Source organism: Eurytemora carolleeae, unplaced genomic scaffold (genome assembly GCF_000591075.1).
Source record: "Eurytemora carolleeae unplaced genomic scaffold, Eaff_2.0 scaffold137, whole genome shotgun sequence".
In the NCBI taxonomy this organism is placed as follows: Eukaryota; Metazoa; Arthropoda; class Copepoda; order Calanoida; family Temoridae; genus Eurytemora; species Eurytemora carolleeae.
The window spans coordinates 404,507-420,359 of record NW_019396143.1 but is presented as its reverse complement, the minus strand read 5'-3'; the positions used below and the strand labels follow the sequence as shown (position 1 = coordinate 420,359).

The window sequence follows — 15,853 nt, the reverse complement described above, 5'->3', positions numbered from 1 at the left end:
ATGTTTACTTGTCAATTAACAGATTCTTTTAATGTTTACTTGTAAATTAACAGATTTTTCGCAACAAATTTTATTATCCTAATCCCTATATCTTTGCAACTTGATGAGGTAAACATTTTACTTTTAATACCACATATCTTATCTTTCAAAATCAATAGTTTTATATGTGAAAGGTCTACTATATCAGTTTCAAAGATATAAGGAATAAAACGTGCTGAAATTTGATATTGTTGTTCTAGGGAGAATATTGTGCTGAGTTGTGATTTAGAAATACTATTTACTGTACTCAACCAGGCTCAACAGATAGGGATAGGTAATAAACACAGAATCTATAAATATAAACTTTGTTTGTCTGTTTGTTTGTGTGTCCGATCATAACTCAGGAACCCCTTGACCAATATGCCTCAATTGTTGGTATATAATAACATGTGTCATATGCTAATATTTGTCAAAAGTAAAAATAACCATAAACATTTTTTCGGGATACTTTTTAAACTTTTATACAAATCCTACCTTACACCCTCTTACCCTAACCATTAAAGTTAGAAGTATAATTTTTTTTAATGAGCAGGCCTTGAAAAATTGGACTAGGGACATGTATCCTCTATCTCAACTCTAAGGGCAAAATCATTGAGGGGGTCGGGAAACAACCCCCCCCCCCCCCCCCATCAATAGACAAAAATAGCCTAATCGGGATAGGGTTAAGCTGAACCAAAAAACGTTAGTTTTATTATGGTCTAAGAAAAGTGTCTTTTATTTTATACTAGCTGACGTGCCCGGCATTGCCTGTGTCACCCCCAGGCTATTCATGGGTGTCCACAAAAAAATTCAGCCCATTTAGTTTAGTAATTTGGCCGGCTATTGGTAAAACTTGTTTGATCAAGGTAATATTGCGTAGTTAAGTGTAATTTTAAATGACCCTCCTAGTGTTACAAAGTGTTGAAGAATGAATGATATCAATGTTTATAATTTTGTAAACTGATTATTTTAACTTGTGATTTATTTCTCTATGAAAGTGACTCAACATTATAATAATTATTGGAGTAAACACTTTGAAATATGGAAGAACGACAATATCTTCCTCCACTCTTAAAGTTGCATGATCCGAGCCGGTACAACATGTAAAACATGTATATGCATTCAGTCGTAAAAAATGTAGCCTGTCAAGATCACAGTCCAGAAAAAGGTCTTAAAGGTCCTGTTGTGAATCGAGCATCTTTGCATGGAGGGCCACTAAGAATTACGTTTATATAGTCCCTTTAATCCGATATAAATGTTTTTAAAAAAATCTTAATAATATAAATGTTAAGATGAGTGAATTATTATTTCTTCATCATAAAAAATGTCAAGAACAGAAACTGATGTCTAGAGAAGGTTTGGCTAAAAATACAGATTAACAATTTCGTATAATTCCATTTATAAAATAAAACAAAAGTGAATTAGAATATCACAACTGCATTATTTATATCATGACCTGAGCTGAAAACTTTTGAATGGTGGATATCGGGATTAAGGCTTAATCCACTCTTTTTCTTAATTCCGAGATTAAATTTTGCTTGTTCTCCTCTCATTTTTAATCTCCAGATTAATTATCCGATCAGGATTAAGGATATCCCATTCTAAAGTTTTCAGCTCTGAGCAACAATAGATACCGTTGATTTACATCTGAAAATAGTTTTCAATTCTTCTGAGTACATGCTTTATGTCTGTACTAGAGTTGGATAAAATCCGCAAATCACTTTTATGAAGAAACCACAATGAAAAGAAAAACAATAAAATAAAAAACAAGGTTGTTTTATTTTACAAAAAAAATTATAGTTGAAGAAGCAATATAAAACTTGTACTTTTCCTTTAGATCTGTTCAACCTGATGGTTTAAACCTTTAAAATTTAAATGATTTGATAACAGATTGTAAAGATAACGAGATCCAAAAAACATAACTTCTGCAGCTAGTTTGCAGTTGTTTTTCTTAATAATTAGTGTTTTGTTCTAGTGACTGGAAAACAGAATTGGATTCTAACCAACCTTGACGCTCATACAGCTGATCTCAGTCCCTTCAAATATGATTATACTAACTTCACCCTCTTCAGGTATGTCTCCCCCTTACCCACCCTCTCTCATCGTATTTATTTCTAAAAAATAATGAAAATATTCGAATATAAAAAAAATGTTAGTATCATTGAATTAGTAAAAAATTGAATCTTTGTCACAAACTCTGATGTTCTAATCACTATATCTTTGCAACCCAAATAAGTATTTTTTTAGATCAAATAATCTAAGTTTGAATTATCAAAGGTTTACACCATCAGGTTGCAAAGATTTATTGTTCGGAAAACTGGAGTTTGTGGCAAAGACTTTGAATAAAGTTTCAATAATCTCTTGATTTTCAATTTTCAATTCGTAATACATGCATTAGATAAGGTATTTAATAGATCAAGCAGAATTTTTTTTTATAATCTTTCTTTGAGAGTAAACAGGTAAAATCTGTAATAACTCACCCCCAAGGTTCCAATTGTCCCAGAAATTTACAATTGTCTCCAATTATTGATTAATACTTAATTCAAGAGCCATCAACGCTCGGCAATTTTCTAACACTGAATATTAGAAATGGGCACCAATTGAAAAACTCGAATTTTAGTATATCGGCCAATATCAAAACTCGATATTAAAACCAACACTACCAACATCTTATTCAGCATGATGAGGACAACAATTCTGAAAGTCCAGAGTCGCCCAAAATTTACCATTTTCTCTATTTTTTGATTTATTGATTTATTGGTTTATTGATTTGTTGATTGATGGATTGACGTAATAATTGGTGAATTGATTTATTGATTGGTGAATTGATTTATTGATTGATGGATTAATTGATCGATTGGTTTATTGATTTTTTGATAGATTGATTGATCCCGGGAACCCTTTTGTTTACAGAATCCTGGGAGAAATCGTCGAGGAAAACATGTTAAAAAAATTATTAATAAAAAAATTAAATAAAATTTTTTTTAATTAATTTGTTCCAAGAGTTTAATCCAACATCAGGTTCCCTAAACAATATTATGAATATTAAGGTACTGTTCTCTGATTAAAGAGAAAGTCCGATTCACATCGTTACCCTTATAAAACCTCTGTCTTATAAAAATTCATAGAGGTGACCCTTAAAAAAAATATATATTTTCAAATGCGGTTTTTTATATAGAAAGCATTAATGAAAACAATGTTCGAAACACATTGTTATAGCGATTTTATCCTTTTTTCTATTTAAATTTAGTAAAATTAATTGCAGTTTTTTATAACGAAAACAAGAATATATTTGTTTGAATCCAACCCTTTTCAAGACACAAATTCACAATATCTTCCTTAATGTTGCTCATGTAAATGATACCTTTGTAAAACAAGCTAAACTAACGAATGGTCGCATACAATTCCTGGAATCTAAGTAAGATCGACCAAGACAGGTATGAAAAGTCGTATTAATATTATATAATTATATATATTATATAATTTATATAATATATATATATAATATTCAAGACGGGCTTTTGACTTTACCTCACTAACTCACGTTTACCTTTTTGTAGCCCTTGAACTTCAACGCACTTGTTTTAACTTTTGTTTTTAAAAAGTTATTCTCATGGATCACTGTGAAGTGTTATTTATAAATCCTCTGCAACTAATCTTTGTTTCCTATCTTTACTTTTATCATTGGGCCAGGAGGAAATAAGGATGGGTCGAAGTCTGGATTTTGTTGATTTCTCTGGTGGACTAAAATTAGGTAAACTGAGCTGAAAACTTTAAAATTGGATATACTTGCTCTTTCCCTCTCTTTAGGGATATCTCCATTTAAATAAATAGCGCGCAAAATTTTATTATTTCCCGGCTTCAGATTATGTTCGGGATTCTGCATACACCACTTTTCTGAATGCAAATAAAGATTAAAATAGTCATTAGATAATAAAAAGAGAAAATTAAGCATTGATCACGATATCCAAAATTCTAAAGTTGTCAACTCCGTGGTTTGAATCTTGTGATTAAGCATAATGCAAACTGTATACGGAATACGGATTGATATAATTTCTCTTAGATTTGCTGTGATTTAAAAATAAAATAAATATCTTGTCTGAGATGAATGAAAAGGGAAAAAGTTAAAAATAGAAAATCAGAAAATTAAAGAAAAGTTTGAACGAAGTTTGGAAATGGAAACCCTTAGATTCATTATAAATTCTCAAATCCATTTTAACTAAAGTCAACTCTGTTCACCCTTTGATCAGGCAGACAAAAAAATATTTTTATTTAACTTTATATCTACTGACTTCTCTGTCAAAAAATTGATTAGGGAGAATCATAGGTCGATAAATAAGTGTTGATCAAAGGGCGGAAATTACTTATTTCTCCTTAGCTGATCCGCTCTTTAACTTTCGAAAAACCAGTTTTTATTTTTCCCACATTTGTGGTGTCATATCAATTGGACTAATGATCGATTGAACGAACGTAAGTTTTAAATTAATGTTTATTAAGACAAACATTAAACAGGACTATAGTCCTCAAACTTGTTAAAATATGTTCATATGAACATGATTAAATTTATGTTTGTTTGCTTTAAAAGCCGGCTGTGAACAGCTGACTTTAGTTTGATCGAATATAAGTCCAATTGAACTACATGATTTTGAAAGAGCAAGATTCAAAAGTCTAGAATTTCATTCTTTGGATAGTATTTACAATAATCAAAATACATACCCCCCCCCTCACGATAAATGTAAAAAGTGTATTTTCTAGATGCTGCTCTTATTTATGATGGGGTTCATCTGCTTGCAGCAGCCCTAGGTCAACTCAGTAACGTTCAAGAATTACAGGTTAGATTATATAGCGCGCAGAAAACAGTTTTTTATGTTACGCGCAATCTACGGTCCCCTTTTCTGTCCTAGCGGCACTGCTCTGCCCTTAAACTGTCTTGAACTCATCCAGCCCAGAATTTTTGCTTACAATTATAAATTTTTGGTGTATCTTTCAAACCGCTACACTATAAAAACGCTACCCTATAAAAACGCTACCTTATACTAACGCTACCCTATAAAATTGCTACCCTATAAAAACGCTACCCTATAGAAACGCTACCTTATAAAAACGCTAACATAAAAAAACGCAACCCTTTAAAAACGCTACCCTACGAGGAGTTTTTAAAAATTGTATTAATTCCAATGAATTCTTTTTGAAATATTTTCACATGGTAAGAAAGATTGTTCAGAAAGAAATTTTTCATTCCCTCCCCCCCCCCTCAAAAATCATTATGAAATAAACAGTATATATAATGATCTATTTATACATTTTATACAGTTTGATTAATATAAATTAGAAAATTCAACAAAAATCCAAATAAATAGCTTTTTAAAGGAAAATTATACAACCATTTTATTCTTTAATAATACAAATCTGTTGTACAAAGAGTAACCTTTGATCATGATCTGAGTTTGTTTCTTTTTCAATCGTCTGACCACCTTTTTAACAAGATTTTTATTCTTATTTTCTTGTTATTTTTTTTTGGATTTTTATTACTGTTTTTAATGGCTATTAACAGAAAAAGAAAAGGTTCAACTCAGACCGAAATATAAAAAAAAATAAAAAATTGTATAAACTAATACTCAGTTTACTACTCATCATCACTAACCTAATGTATTTTTATAATTTGTTTAAGTTGCAAAGTTTAAGTTGTGAAGATAGTTCAACCCAATTTTGGAAACATGGATCTTCCATTGTAAACTACATGAGAGCTACTATTCTACCAGGAATTACAGGTAACCCTGCATTGTAAACTACATGAGAGCTACTATTCTACCAGGAATTACAGGTAACCCTGCATTGTAAACTACATGAGAGCTACAATTCGACCAGGGATTACAGGTAACCCTGCATTGTAAACTACATGAGAGCTACAATTCGACCAGGGATTACAGGTAACCTTGCATTTTCCTAGGGTTTGCGTAAAACTTGCTTATAGAAAGAGTTTAAACTGACTATACATGTAATACATAGAATAACTATTTAATATCCCCTTTTTTTGTATTTTTTGTTATTAAATCAATATTTTGTATTTTGAATCACAATTAAGCCTATTCAATGCTGGAAGGTGTTCCTGAGCGTATGTACAAATCTCTAAAATAGTGTTCTCTCAGAAACCGCGGATTCTTGATGTTGAAATAGAGATTCATTTCCACCGAAACAACATGTCCATTAATTTTCGCAATTTCTCGAAAACGTGCAAGGTTTTTCGGTAAAACTTTATTTCGATGGCATCCTTGGTTAAAAGTTTTGAAAATAAAATAAATTCAAATGGGTCTTGAAAATGTATATTTAAGTAGTTAATGTATTTTTTAGCGAAACGTATCAAAAGCGTGAAAATAAATTTATTCCGTTTTCCAGAAGGTGGTATTGATGTCATTGTTTGTGAAAAGAATTGAGTCTTTGCCACAAACTCAAATTTTATCATCCCCTTATTTGTGCAACCCGATAATTTACACCTTTTTACATTCCAAACTTATAATTATTTTATCTCACAGAATTCTTTTGTATGCAGTTAGCAAGTATTTTTTACGACAAATAGCTCTTAATGGCAACCCTTGTTCCAAGTATTAATAACACGAAGTACACTAAAAAAGATGATTTGTGTAAATTTTTGCATTTATTTGCCCCCCCCCCCTTTACAACTTTTCATATTTGCCTTTCAATGTCAAATTTTGTTTTCCAGAAAATGGCATTGATGTCATTGAAACCGAAATTTAAACAATTTAGAGAAATAACCTGAATGTTTTCTGACCTCGGACTTTCAGACCTAAAAATGATTTTGTGTAATAAAGGATGTTAACGATCGTTAACGAAGGGTCGTCGGTAACAATCGTCAAAAAATAAAAACGACCTGCTTTCGTTAATCGACGAACTTTCGTTTTTAAAAACGGTTGCTTTTCGTTTTTCTTTTTAAAAACAATAGTTTTTCAAGAAAGTGAAAACGATCCCTCCCTTATTGTGGCAGCACAGCACCGTTGAACCGTTTATTTGTATCAGGTCCTATAAGGTTTGATTCCTACGGACAGAGAACTGATTTCCAACTTGAAGTTCTTCAACTTCTGGAGGAACATGGAGTAGTCAAGGTAATATTTCATGTTTGATCATTTAAAAATGTATATTTTGTGTCCGAAATTATGTTTATTTGTAAAGACATATTTAGTGGACATGGATAACATTACAATCTATTTAAAAATGTTGCGCGCGTTAAGCAAAATTTTATTACAGAGGTGTCTTCAAGGTTTTACATTTAAATTTTTATTTTTTAATTTAGGGATTTTGTTGTGTAGAACTATTGTCGACAATTTAAAAAAGAAAGCATCTCGTTTCATGCGTGATAATAATTGAAATTTTCATATACAGGGTGTCCCACGGAACATGACAGTAGCAAGACGATTTGAAAGTCGTTTTTGATCCTTGGACATATTTGAGATATTTAGTTTTTTAACCTTCTTTCACATATATGATTCTTGAAATAAATACCACTAAATTCACTACCACTAGTTCTGGTGTTTTTAAAATGTGCTGTTAATATTACCAAAGATATTGAGAATTTCTTTTTTTTTAAATAAAACCAAAATTGTCGAAATCTGATCAAATTAAACATATTTCCGGTAATATTGACAGCACAAAAAAATTGTTAATGCCAAGACTAGGGGTATTTTATGACTATTCACTCAAAAATTTTACTTCAAAAATTTAGTGTACGAATCAATACAGTAAATGTAGGCACGAGACCAACTTTTAAAATCGCGATAGAATGTTAAATCTATATGTATATATATACTTTGTTTGTTTGTTTGTTTGTCAGTCCGTTTGTATCCAATAAACTTCAAAATGACTGAACCGATCGTGACAAAATTTTGGCCAAAATTTGCCTCCAACAAAATTTGATTTTTATTAAATTTTGAAATCCATCGATTTTTTAGAAAATCCGCAAACTTTTTTTCTGTTTTTGTTTTACAAAGAGAAAATGTTCACGATTGAAATAGAAGATGGGCGCAAAGCGCCCTTAAAGCCTAGTTATGGAACAGGGAATTTAAGGGTTTTAATTGTTTTGGTAGAAATTTGATTGTATTCAAAATAAAATTATCCTGCGTTAGTGTAGTAAAAAAGGTAATATTCTAGCATCTAATTCCCGGTCCAGTTTATGTGATGTAAACCTGACATTTATGGTTTTCATTTCGTAAAGATTTCCAGTGTATTCAATTTTTAAATAAAATTTCCGCAGAAAAATGTGATTCCTTAAATGCACTTGAAAGTAATGGAAAAATTTAATTTGTAATATTTTTAAATATTTCTATATTTCTAAACAAAATTTTAAGTAATTGATCGTATATAATTTATTGCGCAGTTTACAAAAAAGACCATTAAGTTATTAAAAGAGTTTAAAGAGAAGAAACCCACTTTTCTTTTGAATTTTCTTTTCTCAATAAATGTTTTTAATATTTTCCTTTCAAGGATTAAAGTACTTTATAGTTTCTAACCAAATAGTACGGATTGATGAAGTGTAGCAAATTGTAAATTCTAATTTCAGGGCGCTTCGCGCAAATCTTCGATTTCAGCTTTTAATTATCCCTCTAGAATTTTCTTTTTTAACAAAATAAAAAACGTTGTAGATATCCTCCAATGGATATTCCCATCATGCAAGCAGCCGTTAATAACAAAAAGTCCTCTATCTAATAAAAAGTTTAAGTATTTAATTCTAAAAAATAAAGATGTTAGTTAACGATTGCTATTTTGCAGTAAAAGTAAACGAAATTGCCCATCAATTATAATGGCTAAATTGGATTTTCATTTGTTTAACACTGAAAAATAAAAGTTCTTAGCTACCTGATGGTGATAAACTTTAATTGTTCAAACTAAGATTTTTTGATCCTAAAAAATTCATAGTTTGAAATTTCTATTACTTTAAAAATGCTTCCTGAGGTCATTATGAATTATATTAATAGATTTCAGCAAAATCAGTCATCTAATTATACCTCAAATAATTATTTCAATAGAATTGTACTTTCATAAAAAGCCATTAAATCTATTAATATTTGTTGAATCCTATAAATGCTGGGGGGTATGGGGGGCGTTTGGCGCCTAGAAAAAGACCTTAGAGAATAGGTATGGGTTGAAATGCATATTCATAGCCCAATTTTTCATAGCCAGCTCAAAGAAAATAAATTAGACCGATAACTTTAATAGTTTGGGTGCTAGGGAGGGTGGAAAAAAATGCCTTAGAAAGGGTCAAAAAAATTTTAGATATTTTTTGTTTTAAACAAATATCAATGTGTGACTGCAGCTTTAGTCAGAAAAAAGTTATGGGCTTTTTTAGATTTTTTTCACAGACCTGACTTTTTTCCGCCCTGTGCCCTACCCTATAAATAGAAAAAAATATTTTTAAAAAAAGCCTTTAAATAACTTCACAAAATTTCACGTTGATAGTGTCAAAAATGAGAGTGCTAGGACAAAAAACTTCAGAGGAGGGGGGCGCCAAACGCCTCCCCCCCCCCCAGCCTGTTTAGGGTTAATTCAATACCATTTTCTGGAAAAGCAACGTGTTTATTTAAAAATAAGCATCTGGAAAATATGCATATGTAAAAAATATTTATGATATCAATGTACAAAAATTCTGAGCCTTCTTATGATTAAATATTATTAACAATATGTTTAAACATGGTTATAACCATGGATTATGGCTATTTCATATGTAAATGTTTGCAATTTTGCAGCAAAGGGAACAAGGTTGTCAATTATATTTGCTAAATGGGATTTTCATTTGTTCAACATTAAAATATAAAAGTTCTTTCCTGAAATTCAAATAAACAAACAAACAGATATTAATACTTTACATATTTATCCGATCAAAACTCAGGAACCCCTCGAAAAAATACCTCAACTCGATAAAACCACGGAATAAAATATTTTTAACTTGGTTTAAACATTATAAATTAAGTAGATTGACTCCATGCCTGTAACCAGATTTTGACGAGGGGGGNAATTACATAGAATCTTTTTGGTTAAAATTGGACTTAAATATTTGGAATATGTTTAAAGTTAAAACAAGGACAAATAACTTGGCCGAGGGCTATAACTATGCTCTTGGGAGCAAATAAATAATCAGCAAACATCCTAATCCATATACATTAATATCAGTTATAAAGGATGAGTTAAATATTGCTGAAGATCAGGCTCTGGTAGAAGTTATGTGAAAAACTAAAAAAAAAATTTCTGTAAAATATAAAAAACTGCGTGAGCGGCAAGATAGTCTAATGAAGTCCTACAGTAAAGGAAATATTGAGCTTCTAGTTTATCAGCAAACAATGGGAAATGCTTGTATTCATAATGCAGATTTTAGATCTGATCTTGATCCTGATCCATATGGGTATGGAATTCCCGGTGTTCAAGATGATTTAGATGAAACAGATTCATTGAGCGATGAAAGTTTAAACCTTGAAAAAAGTTTTGATGGTTCCGAGTTAACTGTTTTTGATATGAATGACTCATTAAGTAAACCTGTTCAGTCAAAAGTTTCCTCTCCCATTAATAATCCACATAATCCTCTGCCCATATCTGTAAACAGTATTGTTTAATTCGCTCTGTTAATCGAGATCCTTATAGTGCTCCACTAACTCTTCTATGGTTTGAAGAAACATTTTTTCAATCTGGACATTATCAGTCCATTACTCCAACTGATTCCAGCATTATAATGAAGCATTACAATAGGATGAATAACTCAACATATCGATTGTTTGAGTCTCAGGTTGCCAGGATGACACTGAGATCTGTCAACTCAGATGTTGAGCAAATTCAACAGCCTGAGATATATAGTTTTGCAATTATGCAAGTAACTCCAACCTTGCCCCAGGAGAGATTAGATCAAAACAAACCATCGACCCAGTGCAGAACAAAAAGTGCACCTGCACCCTTGCACCCCCCCCCCTGGTTACGGGCCTGATTGACTCTAATAAAGAAAGTTTGGTGTGCAGGCAAAGCTGGGTTTCCTAGTTAGTACTTTATATAGATACTTGAAGTTTTTGTATTAAGGTTGGAAACTGGGTAGAAGGAGACGGATTTAATATAACTGGATATCATCTAGAATCTAAACCGGAACCGGAACAGTTTATACAATAAAATCATCAATTTTCTATAGTTTAAAAAAACATCTGGTCTATGTATTTCTTCTGTTTTGCTCATAAAGTGAATTTTAATTGTCATTATTTTTTACGTGGTTTTTTAAAATTTAAATTTTTGATGATGACATTTTTTTTAACACTAAAAACTTTTAAAAAATTGAGTCTTTGTCACAAACTCTGACTTTCTAATATGTATATATTTAGAACCCGATGTCATAGACCTTAGACATTTCAAACTTTGAATTCTGTTAGACCAAATAATCTAATTGTTTGTAATTTCAAAGGTTAACTCCATCAAGTTCTAAAGATTTAGGAATAAGAAAATTTGATTTTGTGGCTAAAAATCAATTCCTTTCTGGAAATGTTCAACAACAAAAAAATAAATAGAGCTGAAAACTTTAGAATAAGATATCCTTAATCCCGATTACATCCAAAGTATCCAATGGATTCTTGATTCTTGATTCTTGAGTTGATTCTTTTCTTAAATCCTCTTTTCTTGCATATAATAAAGAAAAATCAAAAAATGTTTTTTTTTAAATTAGAGAGTCCATCCCGTTTTTGTATATAATCTTAAATGGCGCGCAAAATTTCAAATTTATCGGCTTCATATACGCGACTCTGATTGGTTGAATTTTATACACTTTTCAGGATTCAAGTACAAGATTAGGTTAGTCTCGATATTAAGAAAAAGAGAGGATTAAGCATTAATCTCGATATCCACCATTCTAAAGTTTCAGCTCAGATTATATAAGAAAACTTCAGAACGGATTACACGATTTTACTTTTATCTTTAAATCTTTTTTATAATTTCTGTCTATTTCAACATTTTTATTGTAACTGATATTTGTAGAGTACAATTAATCCTATGTTTAACAAATCTCTTACTGTTACAACTATTTTTAATGATCCGTACACAATGCTTAAGGTAATTATTACAATTTAACAAAATTATAACAATATATTTTTTCTCATATATTTACAAAAAAATCTCATTATGATTTATTTATATTTTTTTAATGCATATTCAAAACCATTGTTATTAATAACAAATAAATCAAAAGTTTTCGGAACAGAAATACAAGATTATAAATATCAAATTAAGAGTCAATTAAACTTAAGTTTTTCATTGTTTTATATTATTTATTGACACATATACAAGGTTACCACAAAGCATAAAAAATCAATAAATAAATATAAATAACCCTCCATGCAAAGAGAACAATGTCCAATTCACAACCTGTTCCCTTGAAATCTGTATCTGATCAATATTGACAAATATCTGCAACATTCCATTATCAGAAAGTGAAGAATACGAAATTTAATGAATTCTTTCGATGTATGGCTTTTTTAGGGTTTAACAGTACAAAATTGTGCAAACGGAGATTTTTTTTATCTTTACCCAATTTACTCACTCCAGTTGGAAACTTTAGAAGCATATAAAATTCTAATTTTTAGATTTACAAGCCTAAAATTTGGCTCTTTTAATCTAAAATTGTACGTAGATTTTTTAATTGCTCTCAATCTTGAAAATCCTATTACACAAGAGTGTGTAGACCCTTATTCCCCGTTTTTTTTTTTGAGACACCTTGTACTTGGTCAGACAATGGTTGTTAGGGTACCATTGTGAATCGGGCATTACATGGTTGGTCACTTGAAATTACGCTTAAATATCCTTTAATGTAGGAGGACACAAAGCTTCTGGTCGGGAATGAAAGATATGAAGGTTTTATTCCTGATATGGTTCATATTCTCTCTACAATACTTCAGTTTAACTATACGCTAAGGTAACCAGCATTATAGTCCTAGATATGGTTCATATTCTCTCCACAATACTACAGTTTAACTATACACTAAGGTAACCAGTATATCAGCCCTAGATATGGTTCATATTCTCTCCACAATACTACATACAGTTTAACTATACACTAAGGTAACCAGAATTACAGTCCTAGATATGGTTCATATTCTCTCCACAATACTACAGTTTAACTATACACTAAGGTACCAGTATTACAGTCCTAGATATGGTTCATATTCTCTCCACAATACTACAGTTTAACTATACTCCCCGTCAGCATATTTAGGGTTTAACATTGTAACATTGTAGGATAGTGGAAGATGGACAGTATGGCAGTTATGATGCAAATACAGGAAGATGGAATGGAATGATAGGTAAGACTACTATTAAATAGAGATTGGCATAGTTTTGTGAACGAACAACATTATTTGTAAACGATGGCGTTGTTTAGAAAAAACGAACGATGGTCGTAAAAAGGATGAAAGTCGTTTAGGGGAATAAAAAGATATTGTTTTTTAAAGCACACGATTTTTTCAACAATTTTTTAAAATGATTTATAGTTTATGCTGATCAAACAAACAAAAACGCTTGGGTGTACATTTTGTTTTAAACGACATGGACACATGCAACATATAAACATACAGAAGCTGTCAACGAAAAGCTTCTCTTTATTTGCTTGCAAACTTGTAATTTTAAAAAAGCTTGTTAGAAATTTAAATTTTAATAGAAAATCCATCTTCATTATATTGATAAAAACGCCGACTACTGTAGTTTAAATAATTACCACCACATTTTGTGACAGGAAAAAGAAATTGGTTATATTTTATTTTTCTTGGTGTTCAAAACATATTACGCCGTTTCAAATCAAATGGTGTGTTTGATGAGAAAATATAAAAACAAGCTTTGATAAAGTTTGCGCAGTTCTGAGAACTGAAATCATTGTTTTCAACTTTTTTATTTTCTTTTGTCCTTGAAACATAACACTTCTAGGCAGTAGGGATGGGCATTTCTTTAGGATCCGTTTTAAAACATTTAAGATTCTTTACTTTAAAAGTACTCAACATTAATGCAATTGTAAAGAAAATTGCAAAATTATATTCTCAATAAGTTTCAAAAATGTGTTTTTCTTCTGAAAGTTCTTAACCAAAAAGATTATAATTTGCATGATATAATAAAAGCAAACCTATCTAAAATGCAATTTAGAAATAAGATATAAACCTCAAATTGCTGTAAAGGTTAGATATTCATTAAATTTACGATAAAAGAAAATTGAATATTTTAATAAATTTTGTTCAGTTTTGTTCATTCCTCTTCTTGATCCCTATAAATGAGCAAAAATGAAGGTTATATACACAACTGTCGTCGTATATATCTGTCCAATGAAGACGACTTTATATTTCAAATTATATTTATATCAAGCTTTTAAACAGCATGGCGGGATACAGATAATTATAGATAATTATAGATAATTATAGCTTATAATTATAAGCTGTCAATTAACACTTCTCTTTATTTACTTGAAAAAAAGCATTATAAAAATCTAAACTTAAATATAAAAGTCGTCTTTATTGTACTGATATAAACGCCGACCACCTTATTTTATTAACTGTATTTTTAGGGGAAGTTTTGACTGGTGAAGCTGACATGGTGGTTGCGGATTTGAGGTATTTCTTTTGGTATCTCCTATAATTTTTCAATGTAAAAAGAGCAAACAGATATACAGGGTGTCACAATAAACATGGGAATTAAGTAACAACTTTAATTTCGTCTTCGATCCATGTGGTATTTTTTCATAAACACAATTATTGCAGTATTCCAGTTTATACATACAAAATTGACGGATATATTTAAAATGTGTAACAAATTTCAATTTATTTAATGAATCTTAATTGTCTAGTGTCTAATATCTTCGTCAATTTACACAAGAAAGGTCTAGACCACTTTTTTATACTATATTTGCCATGCCTCAGAAATCAAAGACGACTTTAAATTCTTCTCTCAATTCCCATGTTTATTGGAACACCCTATAACATTCAACTTGAAAATTGACAAACATTTTTAATAGCTGGATGTTTATATTTATAGCTTGCAATGTCTAATGTTATTGTCATGAGAGCAAAACTTTTAAATCTTAAATCTTCATAGCTTAGACGTCCAGCCCATTCCTCCTAAATCTTAAAAGTTTACTAAAGCTAATCGCTGTCCCAAATAACAGTTTTGCATTCTGAGGTGTCAGTATGAATAAAATTTTGTTCTTATTATATTCAGAATAACAACCAGTAGAGCAGCTGCTGTAGAGTTTAGTATGCAATAGATATTCTAATTATATTCAGTATAACAACCAGTAGAGCAGCTGCTGTAGAGTTTAGTATGCCCTGGATATATCCTAATTATATTCAGAATAACAACCAGTAGAGCAGCTGCTGTAGAGTTTAGTATGCAATAGATATTCTAATTATATTCAGTATAACAACCAATAGAGCAGCTGCTGTAGAGTTTAGTATGCCCTGGATATATCCTAATTATATTCAGAATAACAACCAGTAGAGCAGCTGAAGTAGAGTCATAGAAAGTAGAATATATAGAGAGGAATTTACTGGAAAAAATTGTAAAACAGCCATTTTGTTGTACTGTTTCCAAACTGCAGGTGTACTTCTCATATTTATGCTATATAACCTGTTGGGCCCTGGAACATCATTTTATAGAAAATTCTAAAATTATTGTTAAAAGAAAACCAAATTATGAAATAGGCTGGCTTCATAATTGACCAATGATCATTTCACATAGACTCTATGCCTTCCACTTTACAAACGATGATTTTCCGTTATAACTATAAATCAAATGATTTTTTATTCACCTAATTCATTATAAAGTTTAT

The 15,853-nt window shown here is 30.5% G+C and overlaps 1 protein-coding gene across 2 annotated transcripts in view; it reads left to right on the top strand.

Annotated features, from left to right (window-relative positions):
• Nucleotides 1-239: 239 nt before the first annotated feature.
• Nucleotides 240-15,853, top strand: part of LOC111696258 (glutamate receptor ionotropic, kainate 2) — a gene marked incomplete at its 5' end in the record, with an annotated part of 45,077 nt that continues 29,463 nt past the window's right edge. For both annotated transcript variants that reach the window (XM_023465815.1, XM_023465816.1), the window contains 12 exon segments: nt 240-313; nt 1,994-2,090; nt 2,899-2,953; nt 3,712-3,772; nt 4,774-4,850; nt 5,690-5,789; nt 7,054-7,139; nt 11,089-11,157; nt 12,028-12,102; nt 12,861-12,961; nt 13,285-13,349; nt 14,594-14,639. In XM_023465815.1, the coding sequence (XP_023321583.1) occupies nt 240-313; nt 1,994-2,090; nt 2,899-2,953; nt 3,712-3,772; nt 4,774-4,850; nt 5,690-5,789; nt 7,054-7,139; nt 11,089-11,157; nt 12,028-12,102; nt 12,861-12,961; nt 13,285-13,349; nt 14,594-14,639 (906 nt within the window).